Genomic DNA, 16,221 nt, shown 5'->3' on the forward strand with positions numbered 1-16,221 from the left:
CCGTTCAGTGGTTAGGACTTGGAACTTTCACTGCCGTGGGCCCGGGTTCAATTCTTGGTAGGGGAACTAAGATCCCACTGCAAGCTGCGCGGTGCAGCCAAAAATAATTAATTAATTAATTAATTAAAATGGCGTAGTATTTGCGTATAACCTACACATACCCTCCCATATACTTTAAGATACACTTTTAAGTCATCTCTAGATTACTTATAATGTTTAATACAATGTAAATAGTTGTAAATACAATGTGAATGCTAGGTAGCTAGTTGTTGGTAAGCAGTAAACTCAAGTTTTGTTTTTTGGAACTTTCTGGATTTTTTTCTTTTTTTTTTGGATCTGCAGTTGGTTGAATCTGCAGATGTGGAACCTGTGGATACAGAGGGCTGACTGTATATCTTGATGAGGGGATTGAGGTTCAGAGAGGCTAAGTAATTTGCCCAAGATCACACAGCTAGTTTGGGGGAGGGGGTTAGGGAACCCTCAGGACTTGAATTCACCAGGGCCATATGGCTCTGGTGTCTATGTTCTTTTTCTTTTTTTCTTTTTTTTTTTTTTTTTTTAGATGTTGGGGGTAGGAGTTTATTAATTAATTTATTTATTTTTGCTGTGTTGCGTCTTCGTTTCTGTGCAAGGGCTTTCTCTAGTTGTGGCAAGCGGGGGCCACTCTTCATCGCGGTGCGCGGGCCTCTCACTATCGCGGCCTCTCTTGTTGCGGAGCACAGGCTCCAGATGCGCAGGCTCAGTAGTTGTGGCTCACGGGCCTAGTTGCTCCATGGCATGTGGGATCCTCCCAGACCAGGGCTCAAACCCGTGTCCCCTGCATTAGCAGGCAGATTCTCAACCACTGCGCCACCAGGGAAGCCCCTGGTGTCTATGTTCTTAACCGGAGCCACAGCTGCCTCTGGGTTGGGGTCAGGGTCCCTGAACAGTCTGGTCTGTTCTGAGTTAGAAGTCAGGAAGAGGAAAAGGATGCATCCTGAGTGTTCCTCCCTCCTAATTGAGTCTTCCAACACCTGTTAGGAAGGTGGGCACCATGTAACCCTGTTTCCCGGGAAGGTAGCAGAGAGGCATTGAGACTTGCTAGTCTCGTAGCCAGCAAGAAGCAGACAGCCTGGCCCCTTGACACCTAGCTCTGTACACCCTGCCTCTGAATCAAAATAGGAGAAGATAAATGAAACCCATTTGGACCCAGGCCTGGGAGGGAAGCTGAAATGAAGAATGAGAACTGGGGAAGGCCTGCCCACCATGCCCTTCACCTGTTCCAGTAGGACAGCTCCCACGCTTGGGAGCAAGTTTACTCTGCTAGGCTTCGGTCTAAGCACTTTTACACTCAACAGTTTGGAGTTTTTCAGTCAAGGCACAAATGGGCTAACTGTCCAAGGTCACTCAAGTGTTAGGGGGAACTGGGATTTGAACCCAGGCAGTGTGGCCAAGGCTGAGGCCCAGGGAGAGGCGGTGAACAGCCCAGGATCACACAGCCACAGCCCCAGAGCTGGAAACTGCTGGCTCCCTTCCAGCCCAGGAAAAGCAATGACTCCTGACTCCTAGCAAGTTGGGGGTGGAGCTAGGGAGACCCAGGTGGCTTCTAGGAGAACCAGAGCACAGGCGGCAGAGTGGCTTGGAGCAGCATGAAGGGGAGCTGGGGACTGAGGCTGCTCATCCTGGGAGCCGTGGTCCTCATAGAGGGTGAGTCACCCGTGTTTGCAGGGGAGGCAGTATGGTGGGGTTCGGGGGCTGTCCTCTACCCTAGTAGCCCCCTGCAGCTTGGTGTGTGAGAGAGTGCCTGCCCGGGAAGCCACAGTCAGCCTGTGGCAACGTAACCGTGTCCGGCTGTGTGTGTTGGGGAGGGGTATGTGGCCACCTGTGTCCAAATGGGTATGATTCCCTTGGGCTGGATTATAGTCTGTGTCTGCAGGAACTGTCATTACGCCTGTGTGTGCGCTCTGTGGCCCCGTCTGCCTCTCTACTTCCAGAATGACCTTAGGCAAGTTCTGGGGTTCTGTGGCCTCAGTCTCCCCGCCTTTACATACGTCCCGTCTCTCCTGGAGCAGATGTTCAATGGGTGTGTTTGTGTGTGCCTGTGATGGGGAAGAGGCAGGGCAGGGGACCCTTTGGTAGAGTCTCTGGTGGTTTCCGGAAAGATGGCGGAGCCCGAGTTGTCAGAACAGGGGCGGGGTGAGTCTCAATCTCTTGATGCCCTCCCCAACTTGGGCATGACGCAGGCCTCTAATTATTCCTCTTAGGCCTCTGCAGCGCAGGGCACAATTAAGCTAATGCTCTCCACATGCACAGGCCGCCTCTCTGACTCAGCGGTGGGGGCAGGAGTTGGGGGTTCTGCAGCCTGGAGGAGGCTTGGCCTGGTCCCAAGCTGAACCCCAGGCCCTGCCGCTCAGGCCCAGGAGTGCTGAGCACAGCTGAGGCAGAAGAATTAATGACTGAGTGTACACTCCGTATAGCTTCCAATACAAGCTGTTTCTTGACCTCATATAAATATTTTAATTCTGGGAGGGGCCGGTGAGGTAGCCACAGAGTCATAGCAGCAACCCACACCAATCCCCCCAAACCTGTCCCCTCCACCAAGGCTGGGCCGGGCAGGTAAGGCTCCCTGCCCCAAGGCTCACCTGTGTCTCTCTCTTCCCAGGTCTTCAAGCAGCTCAGCATGGTAAGCTCTGGGGCCATGGGGCCTGGGCCTTACTTGGGTCTGGGTCGGGCCGGGGGTGAGGGCAGGACAGGGGCCTGCTGTCACCCTGACCCCCGCCTCTCCACAGCATGCGGGCAGCGTGGCCCTGGCCCCTCCACACCTCAGGAGGGCAACACGGTGCCTGGCGAGTGGCCGTGGCAGGCCAGTGTGAGGAGGCAGGGGGCCCACATCTGCAGCGGGTCCCTGGTGGCGGACAGCTGGGTCCTCACTGCGGCCCACTGCTTAGAAAAGTGAGTCACGGCTGTGGTCAAACAGGGTTTCTGGCTTTGGGGGTGAATGATTTGTCCCCAACCCCCTCAAGACTGAGCCCTGCCCCTAGAGTAACAAAGTACCATTTATTAAAAATATGCCATGTGCCGGGTACATACTATCAAGTTAATCTTCACAGCCCTTCATGGTAGAAGCCTTACAAATGAGACAGCTGAGTTGGGAGAAGGATGGACCTTGCTTAAAGCCACAGGTTTTCTGTCCGTCTTTCACCCACTTTGTGCTGTCTCCCATGGTGTCACCGTCCCCCGTTGCACTCAACGCCTGGGTCTTGTCCCCCCCACTTCCAGGGCGACAGTCACGGAACTGCACTCCTGGTCGGTTGTCCTGGGTTCTCTGAACCATGAGGGGCTGAGCCCAGGGGCTGAGGAGGTGGGGGTGACGGCTCTGCAGCTGCCCAGGGGCTATAAGCACTACAGCCAGGGCTCGGACCTGGCCCTGCTACGGCTCGCCCACCCCGTGGCCCACACACCCCTCTGCTTGCCTCAACCTGCCCATCGCTTTCCCTTTGGGACCTACTGCTGGGCCACTGGCTGGGATCAGGACAATGACGGTAAGTGGTGACCCAGGCTGGAGCCCAGAGGGGCACTCTGCTTGCCCAAGGTCACACAGCCTCAGCTGCCAACTGTCCACGTTCCCGGTCTCCCTTGCTCCTCTGAGCCCAGACTCCTGCCCCAACCCCCTCTCTTTCAGCAGTTCCCAGGGCCCTACGGAATATACACCTGCGTCTGATCAGCCGCCCCACGTGTAACTGTCTCTACAACCGCTTGCACCAGCGGCTGCTGGCCAGCCCGGCCCGGCCTGAGATGCTGTGTGGAGGTCCCCAGCCCGGGATGCAGGGCCCCTGTCAGGTCTGAGGGGGAGGACAAGGGAAGGGAACAGGAGGGGGCCGGGCACTCAATCCACAGGGACTGGTGGGAAGGAACACAGGTAGAGGGTGTCCGCCCAGGGCTGGGGCTCAGGTGTCTGTCCTTGACAACACTGCTCGGCTCCAGGGAGATTCCGGGGGCCCCGTGCTGTGCCGCGAACCTGACGGACACTGGGTTCAAGCTGGGATCATCAGTTTTGCAATAGACTGTGCCCAGGAAGACACTCCTGTGCTGCTGACTGACGTGACTGCTCACAGCTCCTGGCTCCAGGCTCAAGCTCAGGGGGCAGCCTTCGTAGCCCAGGACGCTGAGACCCCAGAGATCAGTGATGAGGACAGCTGTGTAGGTATGAGCAGTGGGTGTCAGGAGCAGGACATGGGGGGACCTCCCCTCAGGGCTGCAATGACTTCTGGGCAGCAGGTGGAAGCCACAGTGGAACAAATTTCAGCTCAGAATAGAAAACTGATACAGGGTATCCACATGCTGCCAGGGGCTAATGAGGGGGCTTATAAGACCCCTTTCAGCCCCCAGGATGGGAACAGCTCCATTTACGGCTAAGAGGCATAGATGCTTTGGAACTTTATGAATTTGGGGTTTAGGTAAGATGAGGAATTTCTGGGATCTGGCTGAAGGTGTTGGGGTAGGCTGCAAGTTTCCGAGCAGGAACTCCATGAGATTGGAGAGGGCAGGGCTCCCACTCAGTGGGGCATTAATTCTGGCAGTAAGTGACTAACATGCAAACTGCATGCAAAATAATTCCTGAGGCGGAAGCTCTATCTTAATGTTAAGAGAAGCACCGGTGAGCCAGGAGTTCTGGGGCCACTCCAAGCCCAGAAGGGTGCAGACAGGCGGGGTAGGGAATGATGAGCAGGCCACTCCCATGATCCTGGACCATCAGAGTTAAAAGCTTAGGCCCTGGATTTTGAATCTCAGGTTGGCTATTTGCCTGTGGTTACTGGGCTAGAAAGTCACTTAACCCCTCTGGAACTTTGGTTACCTTCGGTAATTAGGGTAAGCGAGATTCAACTTAAAAGGATATTGTGAAGATGGTTGATAGCACATGGGAAGTGGTTAGCACGGGGCCTGGCATGCAGTGAGCACTTAGCAGGAAGGCAGATGATGTAATCCATCTGTTTCAGCCTGTGGATCCTTGAGGAGAGAAGGGCCCCAGGCAGAAGAAGCTCCCTCCCCACGGCCCTGGGACGCCAGGCTGAAGCACCAAGGGAAGCTGGCCTGTGGCGGAGCCCTGGTATCCGAGGAGGTGGTGCTGACTGCTGCCCACTGCTTCACTGGGTGAGTCCCGTCTCCCTTGCCTTTGTGCCCCCACCCTTGCTGGCAGCCGTGCCACCCAGTGCTGTCAATGCTGTCCCTGCACAGGCGCCAGACCCCAGAGGAATGGACTGTAAGCCTGGGGGCCGGACCAGAGGAGCGGGGCCTGAAGAAAGTCATCCTGCATGGGATGTACAGCCGCCCAGAGGGGGGCTATGACGTGGCCCTCCTGCTGCTGGCCCAGCCCGTAACACTGGGCTCCAGCCTGCGGCCCCTCTGCCTGCCCTACGCGGACCACCACCTGCCTGATGGGGAACACGGCTGGGTCCTGGGGCTAGCCCGCCAAGGAGCAGGTATGTAGGTAGGACAGGGCCACCAGCAGCTGTGCATCTAGCCTAGAGGCCGAGGCAGCAGCTGGGTCTTCTCTGTCACCCTGCAGGCACCAGCTCCCCTCAGACAGTGCCTGTGACCCTCCTGGGGTCCAGGGCCTGTAGCCACCTGCACACAGCCCTTGGGAGTGACAGAACCCCCATTCTGCCACGGACGATGTGCACCAGTGCTGTGGGTGAGCCGCCCAGCTGTGAGGTGAGCCCCACTCCCCCTGTCCTCACCCCACAGACCCCTCGCACCCCTCGCACTGCCACTCACGAACAGACCTTCTGCCAGGCTTGGCCTCAGACCTCTCACCGAAACTCAGCCTTTCTGCCAACTAGCTCCCAAACAGCCAGGCCCCCAGCCCCGGCCTCAGCCCCTTCTGCCCCGTGAAGCTGCCTAGGGAGAGGAGGAAGTCACCAGTGTCCCCTAACTCCTGACAGGGCCTGTCGGGGGCACCGCTGGTGCAGGAAGTGAGGGGCACATGGTTCCTGGCTGGGCTGCACAGCTTCGGAGATGCCTGCGAAGGCCCGGCAAGGCCTGCCATCTTTACAATGCTCCCCACCTATGAGAACTGGGTCAGCAGTTTGGAATGGCGGGTCTACTTCGCTGAGGAGCCAGGGCCTGAGGCCGAGCCTGAAAGCTGCCCGGCTAACAAAGAGTACATGGCCCCGGGCCCTTGTGCCAACACTGCCTCCGCAGACACCTTCTCTCTCGACCTGGGGCAGGGCAGGGCAGGGTCTGGCCTGACCCACCTCTAGCTGCCCTGGGTGGAGTGGAGCAGTGGACGGACCCATCTGGATTCAAATTCTGGCTCTTATCATTGTTTGACTGGGAGAGCACGCCTCTCAGCCTCTTCGGACCTCACTTTTCTCATCTGTCATGGGGGCTGAAGAGCGCCTCCTTCCTCTTCCTCTAAGGGAGGAAGGGAGGGAAGCTGTGAGGACGAGGCCAGCCCCATCCTCCTTCCTCTCCCTGACAGGCCAGCCAGCCGGCTGTTGACAGGTGGCTCTGGGATGCTGCGGTCACAGTGAGGCAATTCCTGCGTCACTGCCCCTGCCCCTCTGCCATCCCCCCAGACCCTGTCCCCCACTGGGGCAGGCTCGACAGCGCAATGGGCTCTGGGAAGGAGCCTGCCCCAACCGACAGCTGCCCCCGCTCCCCTCTGCAGCACAGGGAGACCTCCCCTGTGGATGCCCCCTCCACGTCCAGCTCTGTGGTCCAACGCAGGCGTCCCCAGCTTTCCCTATTCATCATCCCCTCAGATACAACCACACCAGCCATGTACTTTGAAAATTTCTTTTTTTGGGGGGAGCAATTTTCCTGTTTTTTTAAACTTAAATAAATTGTTACAAAATAGACTTTAGAAAATAAATTACAAATTGTAGTAAAGGGCTCCCCCCTTCCACAGGCAACATTCCCACCCATGGCTCTCTCTCTGAATCTGCCTCTCCCGAGTGTTGGAATCTGGCTGGTGAGGGTGGCCTGGCTGCAGAGCCTGGCACTGGGTTTCTTGCAGGGCTGGTCACAGGGAAGAGCATGGTGACAAAGGCAGGGGAAAGGAGGTCCTTGAAGGACAGGACGGGAGGAACATCTCACCCCCTCCGTGGGAAAGAAGCCAGATCTGGGTCCTCTTTGCAGGAGGAGAGAAGAGAGCTGGGGATGCCCAAACTACTCCTGAGCAAAACAAGGAGATCAAGCCATTCCCTACAACCTGCCCTCCCACTACCCCGTATTCTGATCTTTGGAAACTTGAATTTCAGAGGGAGAAGCTGAGGTCTGCAGGCCACTGGGGTGAAGGGTCCAGGAGTGGGGTCGTGGGGGTGGGTGGAGGGGGCAATGACAAGTCCCCTCTGCCCGCCGCTGGTGCCTTTGGGGTTCCTGGGGAGAGAAAGACGAGGCGACTGAGGGCACAAACCCCACACAGCTTGTACCCCTCCCTCTCCCTAGCCCTGCAGGCCATTCCCCACAGCCCCTGCCCCCAAGGCCTGTGTGAGAACTCCCAATTATTTCCCCAGACCTGGTTAACTAACTCCTCACTCATTCCCTTGGGGTCACGAGAACGCTTTTATCCTGAAAGCCATCTTATCAGCACTCTCAGGGGAATCTCACCACCCACCCCTCCTGCCCTGAAAATCTCTGGTCAAGGGGCCCACCATCTCAGGGACACCCACTTTGGGGGCCAATAAATGGAAGTGGCCCTGGGAGAAGGGCTACAGATCCCTAGGGGAGGTGGAGAGCAAGCCCGGGACTTGCTGAGGGAACAGGCTCTCCCATTCCTCTGCAGCCTCGTCTTCCAGCAAGGCTGGGCGGAGGTGTCTTTCCCTGGAGATTCCCCTTGACGGAAGGGAAATAGGGGCTGATAACTGTTGTTGCTATAGCTGGGCCTGGTTTCAAAGAATCAATTATCTGTGACTCAGTCCTCCAGTTAAAGGTGTGCCGGCGGGGAGGCAGGTGTGCAGGTGGAAAGGGTGGTTTGGTTGGATCCCAAAAAGGAAATGCACAGCAGAGAGAGAAGGTTGAATAAAGGGAAGGAGAAGAAACGTGGGCCAATAGAGGTGGGAAAGGGCCAAGGGTCTAGTTTCCAAGAAGAGAGGAGGGGGAGCAGAGACAAGATTCGGGGAAACAGGGACAGGGAGCTGGGTGCCAACTAATGACCCTGTGCCCTGACCAGGTCAGCATGGAAGCCACGGTCCGGGGGCGCCTCCCATGCCCCCTTCCTTTTTCCCTGGCTCCTTGCCTACTCTAGGGAAGAGCAGAACCTAGACCATCTTGTTCTCTGGAAATCATTACTTAATTGGCTGGATCAGGGGAGTGTCCGGATGCAGCAGCCAGGTGGTACACAGCTACCTCCCCTCCCAAAACAAAAAGACCGTTCCTCTCTAGCTCCAGCACAGCAGAGGAGCCCCGGCAGCTGCCTCTGCCCCTGACCACTCCCTACCACCCCTGACTACCCCAACCCACCAGGCTACCTATTCACCTTGGGGTAAGGTAGCCCCCAGAGGTTCAGATCTCAGCCACTCAAAAGGCAGCATGCACAAACTAGCTTTCTCTACATCCCAGCCCTGGCCGCCTCCTGAAATCCACGTGATCCTCTCACTCCTTGCTCCCCTTGGGGCCAGTTTTCACCCTCTACTGTGTGCCCGCCTCCTCTGGGACCCTCCAATCCTCTGCCCAAGCCCATTCATGTCCCCGTACCAGAGCTGGCCACTGTCCACTCCTCCTGGTGCTGCTGCTGGTGCTGCAGGAAGCTGATGCGGCGGCGGAAGTGGCGGGGACAGTGGGGGCAGGTGAAGGGCCCCTCCCGGGGTGCGTGGACCCGCCCGTGGCCCTCCAGCCGGGCAGCTGTCCGGAAGGCCTTGCCACAGACGCTGCAGCGGTGGCGCTTGGGGTCCGTGTGGGTCCTGCCGTGGTTCTTAAGGGACAGCAGGTTGGGTAGAAGTTTGGGGCAGAGGGAGCAGGGATACAGTCCAGTGGTGTGGGCCTTCTGGTGGTTCAGCAGGCTACCGGCATGGCGGTAGGAACGCCCACACTGGGCACAGCGGAAGGGCCGCTCCTCGTCCACAGCCGCTGCGGACCTGACGCCTTGGCCTCCATTAGCTCTCCCGGCATTCTCTCCTGGGGCCCTGGGGGGTTCTGATGGGGCCTTCCGGACTTGACCAGGGAGATCCACCTCATCCTCCACAGCCCCAGCTTTGGGACCTCTAGCCTCCATCAGGGGCGACACCTGACTGAGGCCCCTGGCATGAGTCAGCAGGTGGCTGGCGAGTTCCTGGTGGGACCGAAAGGCCTTGCCACAGTCAGGGCAGGCAAAGGTCTGGGCAGCTACGTGGTTGTGGCTCTGGTTCTTGGTGGCCACAGGATTCAAGAACTCCTTGGAGCAGAGCAGGCAATAGTGACGGTCCGTCTTGTGGGTGTTGCGGTGTTTCCAGGGCCCTTCCGACTGGCAGGAGGTCTTGCCACAAGGGCTGCAGGAAAAGGCGTGGCTCTCCGGCTGAGGCTGAGGGCTGCTGTCTCCATTGTCCCAGCTATCCATGGGAATCAGACTAGGTCCATTGGGCTGGCTATCGCCACGGTGGCAAGGACTCCTGGGGACACTGTCCCCTGACTCGTCTTCCGGCTTGGTCGGTACGTGACCCCCGGGAACCCAATCTCCATCATGATTCACCAGTCCTCTGTCTCCTCGCCACCCATCTGCTTTCCCCGTGCCCCAGGACATTGGCTCTGTGCCTTCTAAACCTGCTGCCTTGAGGGGGCTCTGACTCTGCTCCACTGGCCTCATGACTCCAGCCTCCAGCAGGGGTACCGACTCAGTACCGCACCACCGGTCCTCTAGTCCCTGGTCATCGACCAGGTTCCCCTCACCGCCCTCGGTGCCGTTTGGGCCTCCCTGACCCCCTCTGGTCTCCTCATGCTCTCGCAGGTGCCGCTCCAGAGATCCCCGGCCAGGGAAGCCCCGGCCGCAGAGGGCGCAGCGCACAGCTGCCCGCCGGGACCGCCCAGCTCGGCGCCGCCGGCTCTCCGAGTGCAGCCTCTGGTGGTCCTTCAGGGCCATGCGGTTGGAGTAGGTCTTGGGGCAGGCGGGACAGCTATACTGGCCCGTCTCGTGGCTACGCCTGTGGTTCAGGAGGCTGCCGGCATGGCGGTAGGTCCGCCCACACTGCCCACAGCGGAAGGGCCGATCTTCCCGGGGCAGCTTGCGGGAGCCCCCAGCCCCACCGCGCTCCATGTGGACCCGCTGGTGGCTGGCCAGCTGCTTGCGCAGGCGGAAGGCCTTCCCACATTCGGCACAGCGGAAACGTCGGGGATCCGCGTGGATGCGCCGGTGGTTCTTGAGGGACATGAGGTTTGAGAAGCCTTTGGAGCAGGCCTGGCAGCCAAAGTGGCCGGTCTGGTGGCTCTGCCGGTGATTGATGAGGCTGCCGGCGTGCTTGTAGGACCGGCCGCACACCTCGCAGCTGAAGGGCCGCTCAGAGCTGGCTTCAGTCTGGCAGCCCTTCTCCGCGGTCTCCAACCTCGGCTCCACTTCTTCCCCCTTCACAGTGGTCTCCTCCCAGGCCTCTTCCTTCACCCTCGCCACCTCCTCCAGGGGCTCCACTTTAAGTTCCTTCTGGAACTTCTCCACCTCTGCCTGCCCGAGGCCCTCCTCTGCCATGTCTTGGGGCTCACCGCTGCCTCCTGCCTCTGGAACGGGCCCCAGCTGGGGCTCAGAGCCTTTGCAGCGCGGGTGGTTTCTCAGATGGTTGCGATAGGCAGCCAGGTTGGGGTAGCAGCGCGAGCAGACGGCGCAGATGAAGTCTCCGGTCTGGTGGATCTTGCGGTGGTTCACCAGGCTGCCCCCATGGCGATAGGTCTTGCCGCACTGGTTGCAGCGGAAGGGGCGGGGCTGGGTCTCCAGAGAACTTTCCCCCCCCGACGTACAAAGGCTGTCTGCAAGCGTGGCACCTACTCCCTCTCCAGACTTTGTGTCTCCACCCTCCCCAGAAAAAGAGGTCACCGTGCCCTCAAAGGTGCCATCTGCAGCCATCCCCGTGGCATCACCTGACTCTCCCGGGTGATGAATGAGGCTGGGAACCTCGCCATTGGTGTTCCCAGAACTCTGGCTTTGGTGGTGACGCTCCAGGCTGCCCAGGTCATCGTAGGTCTGACCGCAGCAGCCACAGATGTGCCCATACCCGGCGCCATCCAGCGCCTCGACCTCCCGCTGCAGCTGATTCAGCAGTTCTGCTTCCGAGAGCTGTAGTGGGGGGCTGTGGGCGGAGGCTGCCCCTGCTGCTCCTTCCTCTTCCCCCTCCTCCTCTGAGCCCTCAGTCGTACCATAGGAGTCATGAGCCTGGCGCCGGTGACGCCTGTAGCCAGCCCGCCCAGGGAAGATCATGCCGCAGAGGCAGCAGAGGAAGGGCTGTGCGGAGGCTGCCTCCCCAGGCCCATGGCTCTGGAAGTGGCTACGCAAGGCAGGCAGGGACTCAAACTCCTTCGGGCAGAGGGAGCACTGATAGATGCCCGGTGGGTGGCAGGGCCTGTGGCTCAGCAGGCCAGCAGCATGGGGGAAAGAATGCCCACAGTCAGGACACGTGTGGGAGACCTCAGCCTGCCAGCCAGCAGCGGCTCTGGCAGAGTGGGAAGGGGAGCTGGGCTGGCCAGGGGCTGGTTTCTGGTCTTCCTCCACCCCAGGGGGGCCACCACAGAAGCGAGTCCCATTGCTCTCATCGCCTGGGATGTCCAAGTTGTCAAGGAAACAGGCCTCCTTCCTTTCCAGTCCTTCCTCAGTGCCGCTGCTCTCTTTATCACCCTGGAAACAGGCCTCATCCCTCTCAAACCCACATTTGTCCCTTTCAGCTGCAGCCTGCAAACAGCTCCCATCACTTTCCACGTTGCCTTCGGCTCCACTCAGATTTTGCCTTGAAGGGTCTTGGGGACGGCTCAGGCCCTCACCGTTTTCCACCAGCTCTGGGGCCCAGCTCCCGCCTGACGGGAGTTCAGCTTCTCCCCCACCGCCAGCACTGCCAGCCCGCCTCCGGTGCCGCCTGCTCCGCCGCCGACTGTGGCGGCGCATGTGGTTCTTCATGGCGGCCACGGTGTGGAAGTGCTTGGCACAGGCCCCGCAACTGAAGTCTCCCGTCTGGTGGGTCTGCCGGTGGTTGATGAGGCTGCCTGAGTGGCGATAGCTCTTTCCACAGTCTCGGCAGGCAAACGCCCGAGGAGGTGACACCCTAGTCTCGGTCCTGCCGTTCTCCCCTTCCCCATGGCTCCAGCCGTGACGTTCAAGACTCTCAGGGTCTTCAAAGAGCGTGCCACCCAGGCTACATATCTGTGGCGCGGTCCTATCTGTTGCTGGCGGGACATCGGTGGCCCCCTCTTCATGTCTGCACCCAGGTCCCTGATCTGAACAGGGGGCTGCCTCTGCTCCCACTGGGTCAGCTGGGAGCTCCACCTTGCGGCGGCCGAGGGTACCCTCGGCCCCTGGGCCTGTGCTGCGGCGAGCAGCCTTGCAGTGTACCCGCACGTGGTTGCGCAGGGCCATGAGGTTGGGGTACTTGCGGGGACAGAGTGAGCACTGGTACTCTCCTGTCCGATGGCTATGGCGGTGGTTCACCAGGCTCCCCCGGTGCCGGTAAGCCCGACCACACTCATTGCACTTATAGGGGCGGTGGTCCAGGGTGGCGGTGGGGACCTCCTTCTCTTTGTGGGTGGTCTCAGCCAGCGGCAGGGAAGCTGGCAGTACTGATGGCTGCCCATCCTCTCCGGCTCCTTGCCGGGGTCTGTGATGAGCCCGCACGTGGTTTTTGAGGGCAGCTGCGTTGAACAGCTGCTTGGAACAGATGGAGCAGGGGTAGACACCTGTCTGGTGGCTCTTGCGATGGTTGATGAGGCTCCCAGCATGGCGGTAGGTACGGCCACAGTCCTCACAGTGGAATGGCCGATACTCCTCCATGCTGCTATCTTCCAGCTCCCCAGAGGTGCTCAGCTCCCCAGAGCCATTTAGCATCTGTGTACCAGGGAGCTGGTCCCGGCTGCTCTCGTCTGTGTGCCCATTGGTGGTGGGCATCCCTTTCTCTTCCCACAGCCGCTCCTGACTTTCACCCTCATGGGATTGCTGGTGTTCCAGCAGCTCTCGGGGGAGCCGGAAGGCGCGGGGGCAGTGGGGACACTGGTAAGGCCGATACTGGGCATGGAGTCGGGAGTGATTCTTCAGAGCCATGAGGTTAGAGAACTCCTTGAAGCAGATGGCACAAGGGTAGACGCCCAGGGTGTGGCTCTGGCGGTGGTTGGTGAGGCTCCCGGCATGCTTGTAGGTCTTGCCACACTGACTGCACTTGTACCGCCGCTCCTCCTCAGGAGGAGGGGACTGGGTGGGCTCCTGGCTTGCTGTGAAATTCACTACTGATTCAGCCAAATACTGTTCCAAATTGCTAAGGAGACTGCTGGCCGGGGTGGGGAGCAGTGGGTCTCTGGCAGAGTTGGTGGTGGGCCCCCAGCCCTCTGTGCCCTCCTCAGGATCTGGCTGGCTTTCCCAGCCTTCTCTTTGTCTGGTGGGTGGATCTTCCCAAGTGTCCAGAGCTGCCCTAGGGTCTGGCCCAGATTCACAGCCAGATGTCTCTTCAGTATGTTTCTTCTGGTTTTCCCAGCCTTCCCCAGGGCCAAGCCTCTGGCCCCAGGAGTCAGTGGACACTGTCTCCCCCTGGAGGCATGGAGTGGCTTCCTTGGGGCGTGGAGGCCTGCGCCGCCGGCGGCCTTCAGGAGCATGAGTCCTCATGTGGCTCTTGAGGGCCATGGGATTGGTGAAGTCCTTGCCACAGGTGGTACAGGGGAAAAGGCCAGTCTCGTGGGTCCGGCGGTGGTTGACCAGGCTCCCTGGGTGACGATAGCCCCGCCCACACTGCTGACAGCGGTAGGGCCGAGGGATGCCGTCAGCCTCCTCACTGTCCTGGTTGGAAGATGGATGGAGCAGTTCTCGGTGCCGTGACAGTTCTGGGAGGCTAGGAAAGTGGCGCTGACAGTCAGAGCAGCTGAGTGAGGTGGGCGTGTCCTCCATGGGGCAGTGTGGCAGAAACCTGAAGGTTCAGGAAGAGCAGGCAGGTGGCAACAGCATCTTCCTCTGGTGGAGGGTCCAAGGCCTAGGAACAGGGGGCAGTGGTCAGAAGGAGAGCCTGAATTAACTTTGCCTCTTAGTTCTATGAGCAACAAGTTCACCAGAGGGCACAGATGGGTTCCCCAAGCAGCAATGCCCAGAGACCTGCTCTCTACTGGATCTATTCTGGAAGCAACATCATTTAATACTTCCCTGCATACAAGCTCCCCAGACATGGCAGCTCCTCTAGGCCTGACTCATCTCTGGAGGTATAGATAAGGAAACTGACGTCTAAAGGAATGCAACCTACCTCTGATCACAAATCTATTATTCTGTCTTCAGACCAAATCCCCAAAGCTTTACTGTCCCTAACCCTCTGCTCTCTATAAATCTGAAACAACCTATCTTCTGCGACATCTTAAAAGGATACCTGTACCTCTCCTAGGACCTTCTATAAGGTAACTCCAATCCTCCCTCCTTCACCCCTCAGCTAAACAGAGTAGCCTAGAGGCATGGAAAAAGCAGCTTCTTTCTTCAGTTGACAGCCTCGGACCTGAGAGGTGAGGTTAGAGGTCCCCTTCAGAGAAAGGGCTGGCTTGCTCCCCCACCTGCCCTATTCCTTTCAGGGTCACAAAGTCACGTTTCTGAAAGACTCTCTTGGGTTCCCTGGATTCCAAACGATCTTCCATCTTGGAAATTTCATCTCCTTTCTGGCTCTTCACCCCCAAACTTTAGCTGTCCTACGCCTCTCCATCCCTTCTCATTTTTTCTTCTATCTTCTCTCATAATACTAATGACAACAGCAACACGTGCTACCTAAGCATTACCATGTGTCAGGCACTGTGCTAAGAATATTCGTTATGTCACTTAGTCCTCACAACACACTGCAGTGCCTCTGTTATCCCAGTTTACACACGAGCCAGCCCGTTTGACTCAATCTTCTTTCCAAAGCCCTTGCTCTCTCCATGGCAGGCCCCCATGCCTCCTACATCACCTTGGCCTTCTCTGACTCTGACTGTTCACTCCCTTGGGACCCCAATACAACTCCTATCTCCGACTCTAAACCCCCTTACTGAACCTGCTCCCAGAATTCTCACTTCACAAAGCCCCTTCGCTCAAGAGTCGCCTCTCCTAATCAACCACCAATAAGGTCCTCTTGCCTCACTCATCTCCTCGACCAGTTTTCTCTTAGGACCCCTACCTCACACCGGTGGCCCCTTCTCGTTCCCGCCGCGGGTGCGTCCGTTGGGGACCGCGAACGGGAATGCGCCTGCGCACTGGGACCCTCACCCTAACTGCAGCCGCGCACCCCAAGGGGTGGTTGTGGAGGGGCTCTCGAGCTCCCACACACGCACACTCTGCCAGGGCTCCTGGGCGGTGGGAGGGGAGGGAAAGAGGTGAAGGAGAGGGGGAGAAGGAAGAGAAAGAGGGAAAGGAGAGGGGGAGAAGGAAGGACGCAGAGGAAAGAAGGCGCAGCTGGCACAAGCCAGCAGTCTACCCCCCACCTCCGCGGACACTTCCTATTGTTACTAGGAAACAGGAAGTGTCCTAACCGCAAAAGCTTCCCCGCGAAACTTCCGCCTTAAAAATGCTTCTGTCCCGCCTCCAAGCAGCGGTTCTACACAGACACATTTCCGGTGCTAGATGAGAAGCGGCTAACGCGCGACTCTGGCCCCGCCCACGTAGGTCAAAGAGCTGTGTCGTTCTGGACTAACCTTAGCCACACTTCCGGGAAGAGCAGCTAAAATCGTTACGGTGCATATTGGGTGAGCGCAGAAGAGGATAGAAAGGGTTCTGCAGCCCTAGCCTCAGTATTTTGGCGACACTTTTCCTGGGGCTTCTTGTAAAACTTCTAAAAACAGATGAAGGGAGCGTCATTTACTCCTTGCTATTAAGGGAAATGTTGTGGAATATAAGCGGATTTAGGTACTACAAATCTTGGGCATGGCCTTTCTGTCCTCCCACCTTCTAGTTCACGGTGATCTATCCCCAGGCTAGCAATAGCCGGTGCATCCCGTAAACCTATTCCGGTGTCCTCTGTCATTAGCACCCACAGAGACCCCCTGCAAGGTGTTTCTCCGCCACCTTCGGCTGGGGGGTGCTCGGATAAACTTTGCCTTCCTCCCTAGCGGGAAAAGCTCCCTTCCACTTCCGCTCGCCGGCCCCGCCTT

General features: G+C 58.5%; 2 protein-coding genes across 6 annotated transcripts; one reads left to right on the top strand and one right to left on the bottom strand.

Annotated features, from left to right (window-relative positions):
• The first annotated feature begins 770 nt into the window (after positions 1-770).
• Positions 771-6,261, top strand: PRSS53 (serine protease 53). 4 transcript variants are annotated; one of them, XM_024744399.1, is made up of 10 exons: positions 771-1,686; positions 2,642-2,662; positions 2,769-2,931; positions 3,259-3,521; positions 3,662-3,819; positions 3,964-4,183; positions 4,977-5,130; positions 5,215-5,459; positions 5,546-5,691; positions 5,922-6,261. In XM_024744399.1, the coding sequence occupies exons 1-10, from the start codon at positions 1,629-1,631 to the stop codon at positions 6,237-6,239; spliced, it is 1,746 nt and encodes a 581-aa protein (XP_024600167.1). In that variant the 5' UTR covers positions 771-1,628; the 3' UTR covers positions 6,240-6,261. The 4 variants fall into 4 exon arrangements, with proteins under 4 accessions (XP_024600167.1, XP_024600169.1, XP_024600165.1 ...); XM_024744401.1 differs by having other exon boundaries at positions 3,665-3,819; XM_024744397.1 differs by having other exon boundaries at positions 771-2,931.
• On the bottom strand, positions 6,252-15,471 carry ZNF646 (zinc finger protein 646). 2 transcript variants are annotated; one of them, XM_024744386.1, is made up of 3 exons: positions 15,341-15,471; positions 8,677-14,096; positions 6,252-7,359 (listed from the first exon to the last, which is right to left on the bottom strand). In XM_024744386.1, the coding sequence occupies exons 2-3, from the start codon at positions 14,012-14,014 to the stop codon at positions 7,238-7,240; spliced, it is 5,460 nt and encodes a 1,819-aa protein (XP_024600154.1). In that variant the 5' UTR covers positions 14,015-14,096; positions 15,341-15,471; the 3' UTR covers positions 6,252-7,237. The 2 variants fall into 2 exon arrangements, with proteins under 2 accessions (XP_024600154.1, XP_024600153.1); XM_024744385.1 differs by having other exon boundaries at positions 15,252-15,465.
• Between the last annotated feature and the right edge of the window lie 750 nt (positions 15,472-16,221).

The sequence above is a fragment of the Neophocaena asiaeorientalis genome, unplaced genomic scaffold, assembly GCF_003031525.2.
Source record: "Neophocaena asiaeorientalis asiaeorientalis breed wild unplaced genomic scaffold, Neophocaena_asiaeorientalis_V1.1 scaffold91, whole genome shotgun sequence".
In the NCBI taxonomy this organism is placed as follows: Eukaryota; Metazoa; Chordata; class Mammalia; order Artiodactyla; family Phocoenidae; genus Neophocaena; species Neophocaena asiaeorientalis.